Source organism: Palaemon carinicauda, chromosome 21 (assembly GCF_036898095.1).
Source record: "Palaemon carinicauda isolate YSFRI2023 chromosome 21, ASM3689809v2, whole genome shotgun sequence".
Classification (NCBI taxonomy): domain Eukaryota; kingdom Metazoa; phylum Arthropoda; class Malacostraca; order Decapoda; family Palaemonidae; genus Palaemon; species Palaemon carinicauda.
This window is the reverse complement of record NC_090745.1, coordinates 86,555,509-86,572,420: the sequence shown is the minus strand read 5'-3', so window position 1 is coordinate 86,572,420 and position 16,912 is coordinate 86,555,509. Positions and strand designations below refer to the sequence as shown.

The window sequence follows — 16,912 nt, the reverse complement described above, 5'->3', positions numbered from 1 at the left end:
AGTTTTATGTTTAAAAATATTTTCATAATAAAATAAAATTTTGAACATACTTACCCGCTGGTTATATAAGTTATAATCCCACCGTCCTTCCCTTTAGAGACCAAGGGGCATGGAAGGTCTGAACTGGTTGGAATAGTTCGGCCTGTCTACCGCCAGGGCGCTAGTGTACACCTGGCATATCTGTGATTGCCATGAGATTTTGAATTTCTGCGGAGCGTCTAAGAGACTTTAGCCATTCTTATATAACCAGCGGGTAAGTATGTTAAAAAATATATCTTATTATGAAAATATAATTTTTAGGCTTGATATTCGATTGTAGGTTGACATAGCTTCCTCTCTTAAAATCATTAAAACAAAATGTCTCGATGCTTTGAAGCTTTTAAAAGTTTTGTCCCATTCATTATGGGGGCAGACCGCAAAACTATTTTAAGTTATACAAGGCCTTAATTTTTTAAAAAATTAATTATGGGTGTGAGATGTACTCCTCAGCCATCCCAAATCGACTAAAGATTTTAGATTCTATACTCCATACTGGTATAAAATTGGCAGCTGGAGCATTTAGAACTTCCCCTATTCCAAGCCTCCTTGTTGACGCTGGAGAATTACCGTTAGACCTTTACCGAAAGTCTTTTGTCATTCGGTATTGGTTTAGGTGTTTAGGTTGCAAAGGCTTTCTAATTCTTTAGCTTGTCAGACTGCAATCCTTGTAAAGGACTCGACATACTTTGAGATGCACCAAAAATCCCCTCAGCCTTATGGTTTTCTGGTGAAACAATTGATAGACTATCTTGATACAGTTAGAACTAAGATGCCTCCATGTAAGGTATCATCAACACTTCCATGGAAATTACCAGAGGTATCTTTTTGTAAAGATTTTGTTGGAGTTAAAAAGAATATTACGGACTTAGAAGCCAGGCCTCTTTTTATGGAACATGCTGCAGAACATAAGAAATCGACTTTTATATATACTGATAGCTCCAAATCCGATGCTGGCGTTAGATTTGGAGTATATAGTAGTGCTTTTAATTGTTGAGGTGTATTTTCTCTAGCATCCTCTATATTTACTGCCGAATTATATGGAATACTAACCGCTATTGAGAAAATAGCGTTGGAAGAGGGGGACAATTTTACCAGTTTTAGTGATGCAAGAAGTGTCCTACAAGCTTTAGAAAATTTTAATTCCAACAATCTTTTAGTTTTAAAGATTTTAGTTTGACTTTTGATCATTGGTATGAAAGTTATATCAGTTCGATTTTGCTTGGTTCCAGTACACGTAGATGTGTCTGGAAAGGGAAAAAGGGAAAGAATAGAATACGAAGACGGTACCCAAGAACTGGCGTTCTATGGGTGAACGTCCATCGATCCAAGCCTCTTTCGCAAGACCAAAATAACAGCGGATTACCCCTCAGGGTCCACTCTCTACGAGGAAGAAGCCATGATTACACCCTCTACCTTCTCCGGGCTGCTATGGGGGGTAGCTTGGAAAAGGAAGAACCCTTTGATGACTGTTTATAACATTCAGACAGAGCGCTGCCAGCTTCCGCCAGCCCGAAAATCTCCCCCATAGAGCAAACAAAAAATCGCCAACCATATCTTTTTGCAGGTGCTCGCATGCATCCGGAGGGTCAGCAACTTTGGAGAACTTAATGAGATCCTGACCAAAGGCAAGGACACAGTGCTGGGTCAGTTTTCAGACAAGCCAAAGCCCACCAAAACCAAGATGGCTCTACCATGGTCGAGAGGGGTGACGGCACCTAAGAAGAGAGGGTACGTGCAGGTGGCAGGTACGTCAACGTTTCTTTAATCAGTGGACTCCTCTAGGATTCTACCTCTGTCATATGTACGGCAGAGGAAGTACTATGAGGTGGTAGGAGACGATCCTTCCCCTCCGTCCACTCTATCCAGCCATCGTGACTTTAACCCAAGGCTTGTTTTTGGCCAAACAGGGGACTTTGCCATTTCAGTTCTCTGCAGCAGACACAGCCAAGATGGAACTGGTTACCAAATGTGCCTTCCAGTCAGTCTCCTGGTTAGACTATTGGTTGGGCACGGCTGGATATCTTGTCAAGAATGAGGACTTCTCAAGGCCTAAAAGGAGAGAGACGGTGTTCTCTTTTCTACTCTCGGGTGCAAAGACCTTTGAGTTCCTGACGGAGAACGTTGTTAACGAATGGGTTAGCTGGGGATTAAGATGACAATATGTCGTCGTCAGGAGATTCCAGAAGCAGGTGCCCGAGAGAGGCGATGAGGCTTCAGAACGTCCCAAAGGACGGCCCCTCCTTGTTTGATAGGGAGACCATTGAGGAGATCTCGCACTGGTGGCGAAGAGCTAGTCATGACACTCCAGCGAATAGTAACCTCTTGTCCCTATCAACCAGCATCTCCCTCACAGAGGCAACCTTCTTCTATGACCCAAAGTAAAAGTGCACTAAGGAAGAAGGCAGCACAACGACAGGAGCCTAACCATCCTTTTGACCTAGAGGCAGAAGAAAGGGCAGAGGCAACAAGAAATCTAGATCGGACTTATCCTCTAGGGAAGGCGATCTCCCAGCCTGTCCACCGTTGGGGGAATGCCTAAAGAGAAATTATCAGTGGTGGATGCATTACAGAGCCGACCCTCAGTCGATATCCATATCAAGAAGGGTTACACCGTCCTTTTCGTCTACTCTTACCCTCTGACTCTTATGCCAATGATGACAGAGCCCTACGCGGAGGGATCCCCGAGGGACCAGGCCCTTCGGGCCGAAGTCACGACCATGCTAGAGAAAACACTTTCTATGAGGTCCTGGAGGGGTCCCTAGGCTTTTAAAGTTGTTTATTTCCTGTAGAAAAGGCATCCGGCACACATAGGTTTATCTGCAAATGAGAAGGCGGATTCGCTGGCAAAGAGTGCTGCAGCTTAGTTGCTACCAAGAAGGTATCCCATTCCCAGTAATGATTTTTTACCTACAATTAAGAATTTTATTTATAGTAATTGGCAACAGCAATGGAATAGTTTACTTGAAAATAAGATGAGAAAAATAAGTAATGTTATATCCCCTTGGAGGTATAACGGGATGCCCCGAAAGTGGGAGACTACTCTTTGTCGTCTCTGTATTGTTCACACTCGGATGACACAGGAGTTTTTGCTGGCTGGCCAACATAAATCATATTGCGACGACTGTTTGTTACCATTGACAGTGAGGCATTTGTTGACCGAATGCCCTTCATATAGTAGTAAAGAAATAGATATCTATTTGAAGCTTGAGGTGAAGATGGCAGGTTCATCCTTTCCAAGATTCTTTTGGACATGATGTCCTACCATGCTCGTGGTATTTTTAGCTTCATTTCAGAAGCAGGTCGTCTGAAAGATATTTAACTTTTAAAATGACATCTTTGCTTTTATGGTTTTGATTGAATATTCTTTTATTTTCTATTTACAATAAACTATATCAGTGTCAGTGACCTTAGGTGTCAGTATCCCAGGAAACCTGAAATCAATCAATCAATCAGTATGGAAGCTGGAGACCAGACATCGATCTCTCGGCCTTGAACGAGTTCGTTCTGCAAACTCAGTTCAAGATGTAGATGGCGCAGACGGTCAGACAGGCTGTCAGACCTCACGACTTCATGATATCCATGGATCTAAAAGATGCGTACTTCCAGATCCCAATACGTCCAGTATCCGGAAAGTACTTATGATTCATTGTAGCAGGAAAGATAAACCGGTTTAAAGTACTGTGCTTTAACCTGTCCATAGCACCCCAGGTATTCACAAAGGCCTTAACAATAGTGTCTACCTGCGTACACAAGAACGGCAATAGTCTTCGATATCTAGACGATTGGTTGATTCTGGCAGACTCGAGGGAGATCCTCCTCCATCGATACAAACAACTCGCCTTTTTGCCTGGATTTGGGGATCCTAGTAAATTGCGAGAAGTCCCACCTGCGTCCAGTCCAAGATATGGTACAGTACAATATATCTAGGGATGAGAATCAGGACCACACTAGGCAAAAACTTGTTGCTCTTTACAGACTCATTAAAAGAAGGATGGAGGCTCACCTGTTACATCTGACGGCATCCGGATTTTGGTCCTAGTCTGAAAGGTGATGCCACATAAACCTACAGGAAATGAGGGCAGCCTTCCGGGCTCTCAAGCACTTCCATCGTCTCCTTTCAGGGCATTGCGTAGTTCTGATTAGCGACGATACCACAGTAGTGTCTCACATAAACAAAGGAGGAGGTACCTTTTCAGGGGACCTAGCTCTGGAAATACAAAGGTGGACAGAAGAGAATTTGGTAACCCTTAATAGCTCGCTTCATCCCGGGCTAGAAAAACGTGCTGGCGGACAATCTGAGCAGGAGGAGTCAGATAGTTGGCTCCGAGTGGTCCTTGAATCAACAGATAGCCAACAAAGTTTTGACTTTATGGGGTTCACCAACAATCGATCTGTTTGCGACATCCCTCAACCAGAAACTTCTGGTGTACTACTCACCAGTTCCGGGCCCACAAGCGTTCTGGCAGGACGCTTTCCATCTGTGGGACAGAAGGGATGTTTATGCATTTCCCCCCTTCTGCTTAGTAATGAGGCTATTGAAGTGGATGGAGGCAAGTGACACTCGGTTTCTTCTCTGAGTTTGTAGCCAAGCCTCAAAATCTTGCTATAGCAGCTCCTAGATTCAGGCCTTTCCATATTGAGAGTCTCCGTTCCATAACGATGTTGATCAACTGTTACTCTTCCCTGTGAGGGCTCTGAGGAAATACTTGGAGAACTGAGAGAGTCTGCCTGCTGATCAGCTGGTTCTTTGTAAGCATGGGGAGAACCAAGAGGAAGATTATGAACAATTTGATATCTTCCTGGATCAGGCAGGTAATTGAGAGAGCCATTCAATCAGACCACTTTCATTCCGGCTGCCATCCCCGCACTCATGATGTCAGGGGTGTCAGCACATCCCTGGCATTTAATAAGAATTTTTGTAATGCAGGTGTTACAAGCCGGTGTGTGGAAACAGAAAACAATGTTCACTGTCCACCAGCTGCAATATATAACCCACAGAAACTTAGACATGTTTACCTTATGTCCAGTGGTGGCCGCACAAATCGTAGTCACCTCATTTCCCTTTTAGGTCAGGCAGCTCTGCTGTAGCAACATGTAGAATGGTTTCTGGACCTTCTGCATCTGCTCACAGATGCACCGAGAGAGCTCTCTCCTCTTGCTGATCTACTCAGATAGCCACCAAGTGCTTCCATTGCTTTGTCTTCACACCTGGAGGTTATCCATCAACTCCTCACAAAGAAAGGCTTTTTGAGACTGGTTGCAAAGAGAATGGCAGGATACCTCCAAGAGCCGTCTGCTGTAGAGTATCAGGCAACGTGGTCCATCTTTAGTGGTTGGTGTCTTGGAAGGAGTATCCCTCCTCTCAGTGTCACTATCCCAACAATAGCAGAGTTTTTGTTATACCTCAGGGATGAAATACTTTGTTTGGTTTCGGTGGTGAAAGGCTATCACTCGACTTCAGCTCCCTTGTAGGACAAGTAGCAGGCGGTTGAGTGTAGATGTTACCCGAGAGTAAGTCTTGGATGATTTTGTGAGTGACTGGCCACTTCCTGTTTCATCCTCCCCTCTCTTGGGATCTAGCATCTGAGGAACTCTGCAAGTTGACCTCTAACTGCAAGTGAGTATCATCGTCCCTTGTTTAACCTAATAAGTGCTTATATATTTGTTATGTCCCTGTTCTCCAAGCAAGGTGGAGTAGGGCAATGTCTAGGTTAAGTGAGGAGTTTAGCTCCAATTTTATGCTTACCTGATCAAGTCACATTGCTAAATTCTATACCTAACATGGATTTCCCAGGCCGTCATCCGGCTAGGATGATGAGGTGTCAGGGTGCCCTCTAAAAGCTCATGCAAAGCTTAAAGTGTCACCCTGGGACAGTCACCAGCCAGTTGGTTTTTGACTTCCACCCACCATGGAGTGAGCCTCCACTGTAAAGAGCTTAAGGGTTTGTATATAGTGCCGGAACAAATGACAAATTTGGAATAATTTGTATTTTTCCTAACTATACAAACCTGGAGCTCTTTACACATACTGTACTGGTTCCGCCATCACCTTCCCCTGGAAGTCTTGCTGCAATTGCAAAGTGACAGTTTGTTACTAGGGCAGGTGTGAGCTTGGTGGTTGGTCTAACCCTGCTACTCCCCTCCACTATGCTGTAGTGGTTTGCGGACTGTGGCCAGACGTAGCACACAGACTGCCTAGTGTTTGTATGCCGACTACACTCCAACGTTCACTACACAAAAAGGTGAAACGGTGGAATACCCCAAAATCTGGGTAACTGGGCACTGGGCACCACCCCTTGATTTTATACTGGGCAGGGGGACCCAACTAGAACTGTAGTTGCTTAATGTTATTCAGAGGTAAGCCGTCTCACTTGCTACTGGCATGCATGGAATCAAATTTAAATAGCGGCAGCTATATTTCAAGTTATTTAAGCAATATAAACATTAGGAGAGGAAGCAAAAAGAAAAAAAAAGAAAAAAATCAATAATATTAAGGGAAAAAAACTAAAATAGTGGCCGAGAAGGGGACAATTGTGTTGTGGAATGAAAAGCTGTTAATAAAAACGAGGAACAAAAATCTATTTAAACAGTTTAGAGGAAAGAAAGAAATACTAGGGTGATACAATATAGGTCTACAAAACCAGAAGGAGACACATAAATATCTCCACATAGAACCTCTTAGGAATCCGTATACATATCTGTGCTAAATTCAAATGTAATTTGAATAGTTGCTTCAATTTCAATCTAAGGGATTATAAGATAAGGTTACCTTTACAAAAAAAAAAAAACTAATATTAAGGGGAAAAAAACTCTAAAATAGTGGCTGAGAAGGGGACAATTGTGTTTTGGAATGAAAAGCTGTTAATAGAAACAAGAAAACAAAATCTATATAAACAGTTAAGAGGAACAAAATAAATACTAGGGTGATACAATATAGGTCTACAAAACCAGAAGGAGAGAGACAAATCTCTCCACAGAGAACTTCTTAGGAATCAGTATACATATCTATGCCAAGTGACAGTTTGTTAGTAGGGCAGGTGTGTGCTTGGTGGTTAGTCTACCCCCCGCTACTCCCCTCCGCTACGCAAACTAGCGGAGGATAGTTACACCTTTCAGATATCACCAAACTATATCTCCACGGTAGAGCTCCAGGTTTGTATAGTTAGGAAAAATACAAAGTATTCCAAATGTTATATTTTTAGTAAATTTAGAGATAAGTTTAGTTAGTCCCAGATTTTTAGCTCTAAATCAATTACATGATTGCATTTTCTAGTACAATATAGGAATACGTTTATGATATCATAATCATTCGCAAATTGAGAGTATATGAATTCAAAAGAAAGGTGTTTAAGATCAGGACTTTAGGACATGGTTACCTTATTATTGCTATACTATTCTGAGTACCACTCTCTCTCCAACCACAGCAATGTGGTATTTAGCAATGAAACTTTAGGGAAGTTTCTTATATTTAAACCTAATTTATGATACAAAGTAATTTCAATACTGTATCTATAACTCAGGTGAATGAGAAGCCACTTGGCACCTTGGGGAACCTATTGTTTATACTAATGAGTCATGCCCCACACCATCTTTCCAGGTAGAACAAAGGATAGTACAGTACATACATCTTTATAAAGTTCTATTTTATATTCTTATTTTTTATTATTTGTGAGCTAATCACATGAAAGTTGAATAGCAAATGACCTTCAGGTAAATATTGAAATAATTTAATTTAGAAAATTAGGTTTGTTCCGTAACCGAAATACAAACCACGCTATTTACATTGGGTTCACCTTTCGGCGTAGCTGAAATGACGAGCCAATAGTTTTTAACGAGGGTTAACTACCCCCGCGCTAGTTAGCGGGGGTAGGGAAAGGGGTAGCTTGCTACCCCTCCCCCCCCCCACACACCGGTGATTTGCTTCTCTTCACTTTTGGCTCCGGCGATGAACAGACGTGTCTGTCCATCGTCCTCGTTGACAGCCTTAATCTTTTTTTGTTTTTTCTTCCAGTTTGTGTGTGTGCGTTTTGAAGTTGGCCTCACCCTTTATTGTTCACCATGCGCAAGTGCCCTGGTATTGCCGGTTGCCCTTGCGGTACATTTATGTCTGCGGTGGACACAGATCCTCACACCCTTTGCCCGCAGTGTCGAGGCCGACGGTGTGACAGAGAGAACACGTTTAGTGAGTGCAGGGAGTGGTCTGCCTCCCATTGGGAGAGGTTTGGCCGCCGGCGTAAGAAGAAGTCCGAGAGAGACCGTTCTCCTTCCGGGGTTGCCTTGAAGGAGGAAGGCTCTCGGGACTCTTCTTTCGCCGCCCAAACCTCCTCCGAAGCTCCCCCTCGTTCGGCTCCTAAGGAGAGACCGCCGAGTGGGAGCGCAGGCCCTAGTTCTGTTTCCCGACCTTGGATTTGGGGAGAGGGCGTCGCCTGCCATAGCGGGGCGGCTCCTCCTCCGGGGGAGGTTGTTGCTAATGACTCCTTGTCTAATGATGATCTTTTTCAGATTTGGGCTTCCTTGGGGCTTAAGGGCCTGCCCTCCAGGGAAGCCCTGATTGACCTTGTCCAGTTAGGGGCCGCTGTTAAGTAGTCGCCGGTGATAGCAGAGGTAGATCCTCTGTCTATCGTCGACGTCGTGGTGGCAGAGGCTTCCGACGGGTCGGGTCAATCCTCTACGGGTACTGTTGTAGATGATGGTGCTGAAGGCTCTCCTCCCCCTTCCGTACATCCTTCGAAGGGGGAAGGGAGTCCCACGGGCTCTTCTGCTGCCAAGCCTCTCTCTAGGGGGAGTGCTTTGACTGAGACTCCCCTTCGGAGGACTGATGGTCCTGACGATCTTCCTCGTGGCCGCCTTCGCCGTAAGGCTCACCGTCCGCTGCGCCGCAAGGGCCTCCCGTCTCCCTATAAGGGTGCTAAGAGGCGCCTTTTTTAATCTTCGCCTCCTTCCTCCGAGGGGGACTCTCCTCGCCGTAAGCAGCCTGCAGCTCCAGCTTCCTTAGACCTATCTGGGGATTGGTCTCCTACGCCTTCTAGACCTTCAGCTTCTGGTGCAAACGTCCAGCAGCCTGACCTCGTCACCCGACGGTCAACGGTCCCTTCGGGGCAAAGGGATGCTTCCCATGGTGTGGGTTCTTCCCTTGCGCGTCAGGGTTCCCCTGCGCGCCCTTCTGCAGTGTTAGCGCACAGGCGCTCCCCTGCTCGTCAGCGCTCTCCTGATCGTCAGCGTTCTCCTGTTCGGCCAGCGCTCTCCTGATGATCGTCGCCCCTCTTCTCGCCAGCGCTCTCCTGAGGACATCCTTCAGCCTGTTGTTCCTGTTGAGCGCCAGTGCGCCAGCGTTCCCCTGAGTGCCCTAGATCTCCTGCCCGTCAGGGCGCACCTGCGCTCCCAGTTCCTGACTCGCGCCCTGTGCACCCACGCTCGCCTGCCCGACCTAGAACTTCGGTTCAGGTCTTGACCAAGGACTCTTCTCTTCGCCTTCGCGATCCTGCTCGTCAGCCTGTTCCAGCGCTACAACGCTCGCGGTCTCCAGCGCGTACTTCCAAAATGCCTGTATGCCCACGCGCCTCCTGTTCCTGAGCCCGTTCGTGAGCGTTCGCCTCTGCGCCCCGCGCCGGCAGTTCCCTCACAGGATTTCACGCGTCGCCCTCCTGCTTGCCAGCGATCACCAGCTCGCCAGCGATCACAGATGCATCAACATTCGCCTGCTCGTCAGCAATCTCCTGCGCGTCCACGGTGCCCAGCGCGTCAACGGTCCCCAGCGCGTCAACGGTCCCCAGCGCGTCAACGGTCCCCAGCGCGTCAGTGATCACCTGAACATCGGCGATCTCCAGACCGCCCGCGTGACCTATCGCCTGCGCGCAAGCGTTCTCCAATGCTCCGTCGCCCAGAGGATCTGGAGGGACATGGGTCGCCTTCTGTCAGCTCGCCCTCGCGCGGTCGTTCGCCTACGCGGTCTATGCGCTATCGCTTGCCAACGCGCCACCATGTGCCAGCGCGCCATCGCTCGCCTACGCGCCAGCGTTCTCCAGCGCGCCGCCGATCGCCTGCTCACCATCGCCTGCTCACCATCGCTCTCCCACGCCCTACAGGTCTCCTGGACAACATCCTCAGCGGTCATCGGAGCGTTCTCGTTCGCCCACGCGTCAACGCGCTCCCTCGCCGACGCGCCAACGTGCTCACTCGCCAGCTCGTCCACGCGCTCGTTTGCCTGTGCGCCCTCGCGACCGCTCGCCTACGCGCGATCGCTCCCGCGCTCGTTGGTCTTCGCGCATTTGCGCGCCCGCGCCTCAACATTCTCTCGCGCGCGATCTGGTAGTTTCGCCTACGTACGAGCGTCAGCACGACCCCCGTTCGCATCGGGTTTCGCAGCCCGCGACAGCAGCAGGGACGCGTGTCGCCAGACCGCACTCAGGATCGCCTCCGCCGAAGCGCAGGATAGGGAAGACACATCAGAGAGGTCAGTACAACTTTCTTCCCCCCTTCCTTTTCAGGCAGGTCCAGTGGTGTCCACTCCGATCCCCTTCCCTCCAGCGGGAATTTCGGACTCTGTGTCCGTGTTTCGGCAGACTTGGTTTGGTCCTCTGATAAGGGCGTTAGTGAAGGCTATGAAGCCGGCACTCGCCGATCAAGGACACAAGCCAACGGCTGCCTCGCCCCCGCTGAAGAGAAGGAGAGGAGTGGACTTCGTGGTTACTTCTCCCAGGGAGAAGTTGGTTCCTAAGAGGTCTGTCAGGAAGGCTCCATCCACTTCGCAGGCGCTTTCTCCTTCTCCCGAGGACGAGGCTTTTCCGTCCTCGGGAGAATCCAGTGAGGTGATGGTCTCCCCCTCGGCACCAAAGGGGGAGTCGTCTCCTCATGGAGGGGAATCGTCTCGCGCGGAGGGCGCTTTCCGAACCTCTTTGTTGGGGTCGTGTATCCCGCCCAGGAGGGAACCCAAGGACTCCAAGACAATCCCGAAGTCGTCGTCTAGGATTCGTCAGGAACCAGCTGCACCCCGGGAGAACGTCCACGCATCTCCCCAGGAAGAGATTCCGGGGACGGGAGACTTAGCTGCCAGTCCGCAAGGAGGAGACCAGTAGGAGTCTGAGCATGCCTTCTGGCAGGTCCTGAGCCTGATGAGGCAACTCAACGGGTTGATGGACCCCGTGATCGCCCCCCCGAGAAGGCAAGGACACGGTCCTGGACCAGGTGTACGGTACTCAGAAGCCCCCTAAGACCAGTGCGGCTCTACCCTGTTCCCAGGGGTTGAAGAGTGCCTGAGCCAGGGCCAATGCTCAACTGGAGGCTCTTGCTTCCTCCAGTCGTTCCTCTGCCGGGAACAAACGCCTCCCACCTCCTCGTCTCCAGCAGAGGAGGTATTTTGAGATCTTGGGGGAGTCTAGTCTCGCTCTTCCTCTCCATCATTCCGTAGAAGAGCTTGCTGAGGAACTCGAGCTTGCTAAGGGAGTTCCTCTTGAGAAGCTCTCCGCCCGGCAGGTGGCGTTCTCGGCGTCGGAGATCCTGAGCCATGAGAAGGTCGCGAAGTGCGCCATGCAGGCCACTTCGTGGCTGGATATATGGCTAGGGTCTCTGGGCATCCTATTGCGCTCCGAGGATTTGTCTAAGGAGACCAATAGGAAGGCCCTGGAGACCTTCCTACTCTCGGGCACCCGCTTCATCGAGTTCCTGGCACACGAGGTTACCACCCTGTGGGCCAACTCGGTACTGAAGCGGCGTGATGCGGTGACTGAGAAGTTTCACCCGAAGGTCCCCGCCGTGGATGTCTGTAGGCACAGACATGCTTCCCTCCTTGGGGGGAATCTGTTGGAGCCTCAGGATATGGAACGAACGGCTGAGAGGTGGAGGAAGTCTAGCCAGGACTCCCTCATCCATAGGGCCCTTACAGCTCGGCCCTATAAGCCTCCAGCTCCGCAGCAACAGCAGCAGCAGCCTCGCAAGACACCAAAGCAGGCACCGGCAGCTAAGAAAGTGGTGTCTAAACCCCAGCCCTTTCCAGCCAAGGACAAAAGGGGCGGTAAGTCCTCCAGGGGAGGCAAGACTCCTAGAGGGGGCGGCCGTGGCAGTCCCCCTGCGGGTCCACCTGTGGGGGGATGCCTTCGACGTTGCGTGCACAGGTGGCAGCAACATGGGGCCGATGCTTGGACGATTTCTGTGATCGGCCAAGCCTGTCGCGTCCCGTTCATAACATCTCAACCTCCCCTGACAGCGAATCCAGTGTCGTTGAGCTCCTATGCCATGGGATCGGTAAAGGGGCTGGCCCTTCGGGCGGAAGTCGAGACCATGCTCAAGAAGGATGCGCTCCAGGAGGTCGTCGACGGCTCCCCAGGCTTCTTCAGTCAACTCTTTCTTGTAAAGAAGGCGTCTGGAGGCTGGAGACCTGTCATCGACCTCTCAGCTCTGAACGAGTTTGTCAAGCAAACTCGGTTCAGCATGGAGGCAGCAGACGAGGTCAGACTTGCGGTGAGACCTCTAGACTTCATGTGCACACTGGATCTAAAGGATGCGTACTTCCAGATCCCAATCCATCCGTCTTCCAGGAAGTACTTGAGATTCAGCCTAGACGACAAGACCTACCAGTTCAAGGTGCTGTGTTTTGGTCTCTCCACAGCACCTCAGGTGTTCAGCAGAGTGTTCACCCTGATTTCATCTTGGGCGCACAGGAACGGCATCCGTCTCCTTCGTTATCTGGACGACTAGCTGATCATAGCGGACTCGGAGTCGACCCTTCTTCGACACCGAGACAGGCTTCTGAGTCTTTGCCAGGATCTGGGGATCGTGGTAAACCTCGAGAAGTCCTCTCTGCAGCCGTCCCAACGACTGGTTTATCTAGGCATGTTGTTAGACACCAATCTCCACAAAGCCTTTCCATCAGACGACAGGATAGCAAGGCTGAGGAGGGTGGCGGAACCCTTTCTCAGGCGAGAAGAGCTTCCCGCCCAATCGTGGTTGCGTCTCTTAGGTCACCTGTCCTCTCTGGCTCGTCTGGTTCCAAACAGCCGCCTCAGGATGAGATCCCTGCAGTGGCGGCTCAAGTCCCGGTGGAATCAAGGATCCGATTCCCCGGACGTACAAGTCCCGATAGGATCTTTGGAACGGGCGGACCTGCGGTGGTGGCTGGTCGACGAGAACCCGCGAAAGGGAGTGTATCTTCTCGTCCTCCCCCCGGAATTGACACTGTTTTCGGACGCGTCAAAAGAAGTGTGGGGGGCGCACGTTCTGAACCAGAGGACCTCAGGCCTTTGGTCAGAATCAGAAAAGTACCTGCACATCAACCTGCTAGAGTTGAAGGCTGTCTTTTTGGTTCTTCAACAGTTCCAACGGACCCTGGCGGGTCACTCCGTGGTGGTGATGAGCGACAACACCACGGTAGTGGCTTATATCAACAAGCAGGGAGGTACTTTTTCGCAGCAGCTATCCCATCTTGCAGTAGAGATTCTGAGGTGGACCGAAGTCCACTCGATAACACTATCAGCTCGCTTCATTCCTGGCAAGAGGAATGTGCTCGCCAACAGTCTGAGCAGGGCTTCGCAGATAGTGAGTACCGAGTGGTCTTTGGATCCTCAGATAGCCAACAAATTCTTGACTTTGTGGGGTTCCTCGACCGTGGATCTGTTCGCGACAGCGTTGAATTTCAAGCTGCCTCTGTACTGCTCCCCAGTCCCTGACCCCAAGGCTCTCTGGCAAGATGCTTTCCAGCAACGGTGGGACAACATCGAAGTGTACGCCTTCCCACTGTTCTGTCTGATGAGAAGGGTGCTCAACAGGACCAGACTATCGGTCAACTGTTCGATGACTCTGATAGCTCCGTTATGGCATCACGCTGAATGGTTCCCGGACCTTCTGCAGCTCCTGACGGAGCTCCCGAGAGAACTTCCCCCACGACGCAAGCTACTCAGACAACCACACTCCAACATCCCTCACAAGGCCATGGCCTCGCTTTGGCTTCACGCCTGGAGACTGTCCAGCATCTCCTCACGGAGAGAGGCTTTTCGCAACAGGTTGCGGTGAGAATGTCTCGGCATCTGCGAAAGTCCTCTGAGGGAGTCTACCAGGCAAAGTGGAAAGTCTTTTGTGGTTGGTGTCGTGGGAGGGGTATCTCTCCACTCGATGCCACTATTCCAGCAATAGCGGAGTTCCTCGTGTATCTGCGGGAGGAAATGCGCCTTTCTGTCTCAGCCGTGAAAGGCTATCACTCAGCCTTAAGCTTGGCTTTCAGACTGAAAGGTGTGGACATTTCCTCGCTGGAACTCTCTCTACTGTACTCATACGTAGCTATGAGCTTACCTGCCCCCAGTCGGAAGTGAGACCTCCTCCTTGGAAAGTGGTTCAGGTTCTCAAGGCTCTTAAGAGACCTCCCTTCGAACCATTACGCCAGGCCTCCGATCGCCACCTGTCTTGGAAGACGGCTTTCCTGCTCGCTTTGGCTTCGGCCAAGCGAGTTAGTGAACTTCATGGTCTCTCGTACGACATCGCCCATTCAAGGGGATGGGGGGAGGTAACGTTCAGGTTCGTCCCTGAGTTTGTTGCCAAGACTCAGAATCCTGGAGTGCCGGATCCATGGTTCGACTCTTTCAGGATCGCGAGTCTCCGTTCTGTAACAAGCGACCCAGACCAGCTGCTACTATGTCCAGTGAGGTGTCTGAGGTATTACTTGAAGAGAACAGCTGCAGTTCGTCCCCAAATGCGGGCATTGTTTGTGAGCACAGGCAGAACGAAGAGGAGGGTCACCAAGAATACCATCTCGGCTTGGATTCGAAGGGTTATCTATCACGCCTTGAATCCAGACCCTCCTCCGTCACGTCGCCCTAGGGCACATAACGTCAGGGGCGTCGCTACGTCCCTGGCCTTCAAGAGAAACTTCTCTGTGACGCAGGTGCTTCCAGCTGGGGTCTGGAAGCGTCAAACGACCTTCACAGCCCACTACCTGCAGGACGTGACCCACAGGAGCCTCGATACGTTTTTTATCGGCCCTGTGGTGGCTGCACAACAGCTGGTCTAACCTCAGGCTCCTTTATGAACAAGTAGCAGTAGGTTGAGGGCGTTGTTACCCAGTTTTAGTCTGCGTGAATGAAAGAGTATGTCTGACCCTTACTTCTTTCTTCATTCTTCCCTCTCTTGGGGAAGCAGCATCCTGGTCTTCGCATAGCTGACCTCGACCTCGACCTCTGCAGGTAACCCATGCTTTCTTGTGCTCCTAGTATTAAGTTTAATACTGTAGCGTCCCCCATACCCTGACGAAGTGGTATTGGGAACGTCCTATCCTAGATTCCTATCTAAAGGTCTCAAGGTCAACTTCATAGGACGAGTCACGCTTTCCTCCACACACAACTTATGTAGGCCACTCGTTCCTAGCGAAGCAAGGAACTTGTGAGGTGCAGGGGCTCCTTTTCTCAAGTGCTACTCACTGGGAAGCGGAGCCCCCAGGCAAAGCCAAAGTCAGTAAGGCTGGGAACTTTCCACCCTTCCTAAGGGGTAAGTCACCCATTGTAAATAGCGTGGTTTGTATTTCGGTTATGGAACAAATGACAAATTCGGAGATAATTTGTATTTTTCCTAACCATACAAACCTTAGCTATTTACACATATTTGCCCGCCAGCCCTGACCCCCAAGTCAAGTCCTACCTCTAAGTGAAGGGAAGCAAATCACCGGTGTGTGGGGGGGTAGTTAACCCTCGTTAAAAACTATTGGCTCGTCATTTCAGCTACGCCGAAAGGTAAACCCAATGTAAATAGCTATGGTTTGTATGGTTAGGAAAAATACAAATTATCTCCGAATTTGTCATTTTTTATAATTTTTGCTGAAATGCCTTCTCTCCACTCTGCATGTAGTATCTCTGGTCTGCAGAGAGTTTAAAAATGGGAGAAATTGACATGTGAAATTAGTTCCTCGCTTATCAACTCCCACTTTACTATCAGCTATCCAGTACTAGATTTGTTGATTTCAAGCCAAGCATTTGGCATGTGAAAGATGAGCTAGTGGGTTACTTTAAGAATTTCATTTTAACGTTTTTATTTCAGGCTCGTGAATTGTACTATCGAAAAGGATTTGAAGCTCAGCACACATATTACAAATATTACTTGAATGTAAGGCAACCTATGTATATGTTCTCTTTACCTCTAAAGCCTCCAAAAGCTGAGCTAGCAGAAGTGGCATCATCCTGAATACAAATTCTTTTAAGCTACTAGAATTTATGCTTGTAAGAAAGGTATCTTAGTATATCAGGTTAGTATAGAAATAACCGATTTCAATATTGAAATTCCAATTGTGTATGCTATATTTTTGTAGCTGTTCTATAAAACATTACAGATCTTGCTCTGTACCAGATTCCATTTCTATATAAGGGAGAGTAGAGGTCAGAGTTCAGTGCCTTCTTTACTACTATTTATGTAAACTAGCGAAAGACCTGATTTTCAAATAGCCAAATCTTTGTCTTGTTCAGCTATAGGAATTATTCATATTACATGATTTTATATTTCTATCATTTTAGTTTTGGTCTAGTGATTTTTTTTTCAGGAAATCTGTTCTTTATAATTTCATAAAAATATGTATTGTGTTTAATACAGTATTTTGAGACATTTGGTTATTTAATACAACTATATTACTTTACCTATGACTAATTCTGTTATTTCTGTTTGGTGAATTTTAAAGTGTATTATGTGTATTATACTGTATGCTAAGATCAGATAAATTTGGTTATTTAGTATAAATTTATTAGTTTACATATGACTAAGCCTGTGGTCAGCTGCTCATGAACATAAGAAAAACAAAAACCCAACCCTCACACAGTTAAGCATGTCTTCTGGAAATTTCAATCTGGTCTGCTACTTTGTTTTGTACTTGGCTATCCATGTTCCTTAGACAGCAGATTGCATCAAC

The 16,912-nt window shown here is 48.6% G+C and overlaps 1 protein-coding gene across 1 annotated transcript in view; it reads left to right on the top strand.

Annotated features, from left to right (window-relative positions):
- The window catches only part of LOC137615024 (N-acetyltransferase 8-like), a 79,629-nt gene extending 63,018 nt beyond the window's left edge, over positions 1-16,611 (top strand). Inside the window, exon 5 of the mRNA XM_068344660.1 lies at positions 16,054-16,611. Coding sequence (XP_068200761.1) covers positions 16,054-16,197 — 144 coding nt within the window. The 3' untranslated portion in view covers positions 16,198-16,611. The remainder of the gene's footprint in view (positions 1-16,053) is intronic.
- The last annotated feature ends 301 nt before the right edge of the window (positions 16,612-16,912 follow it).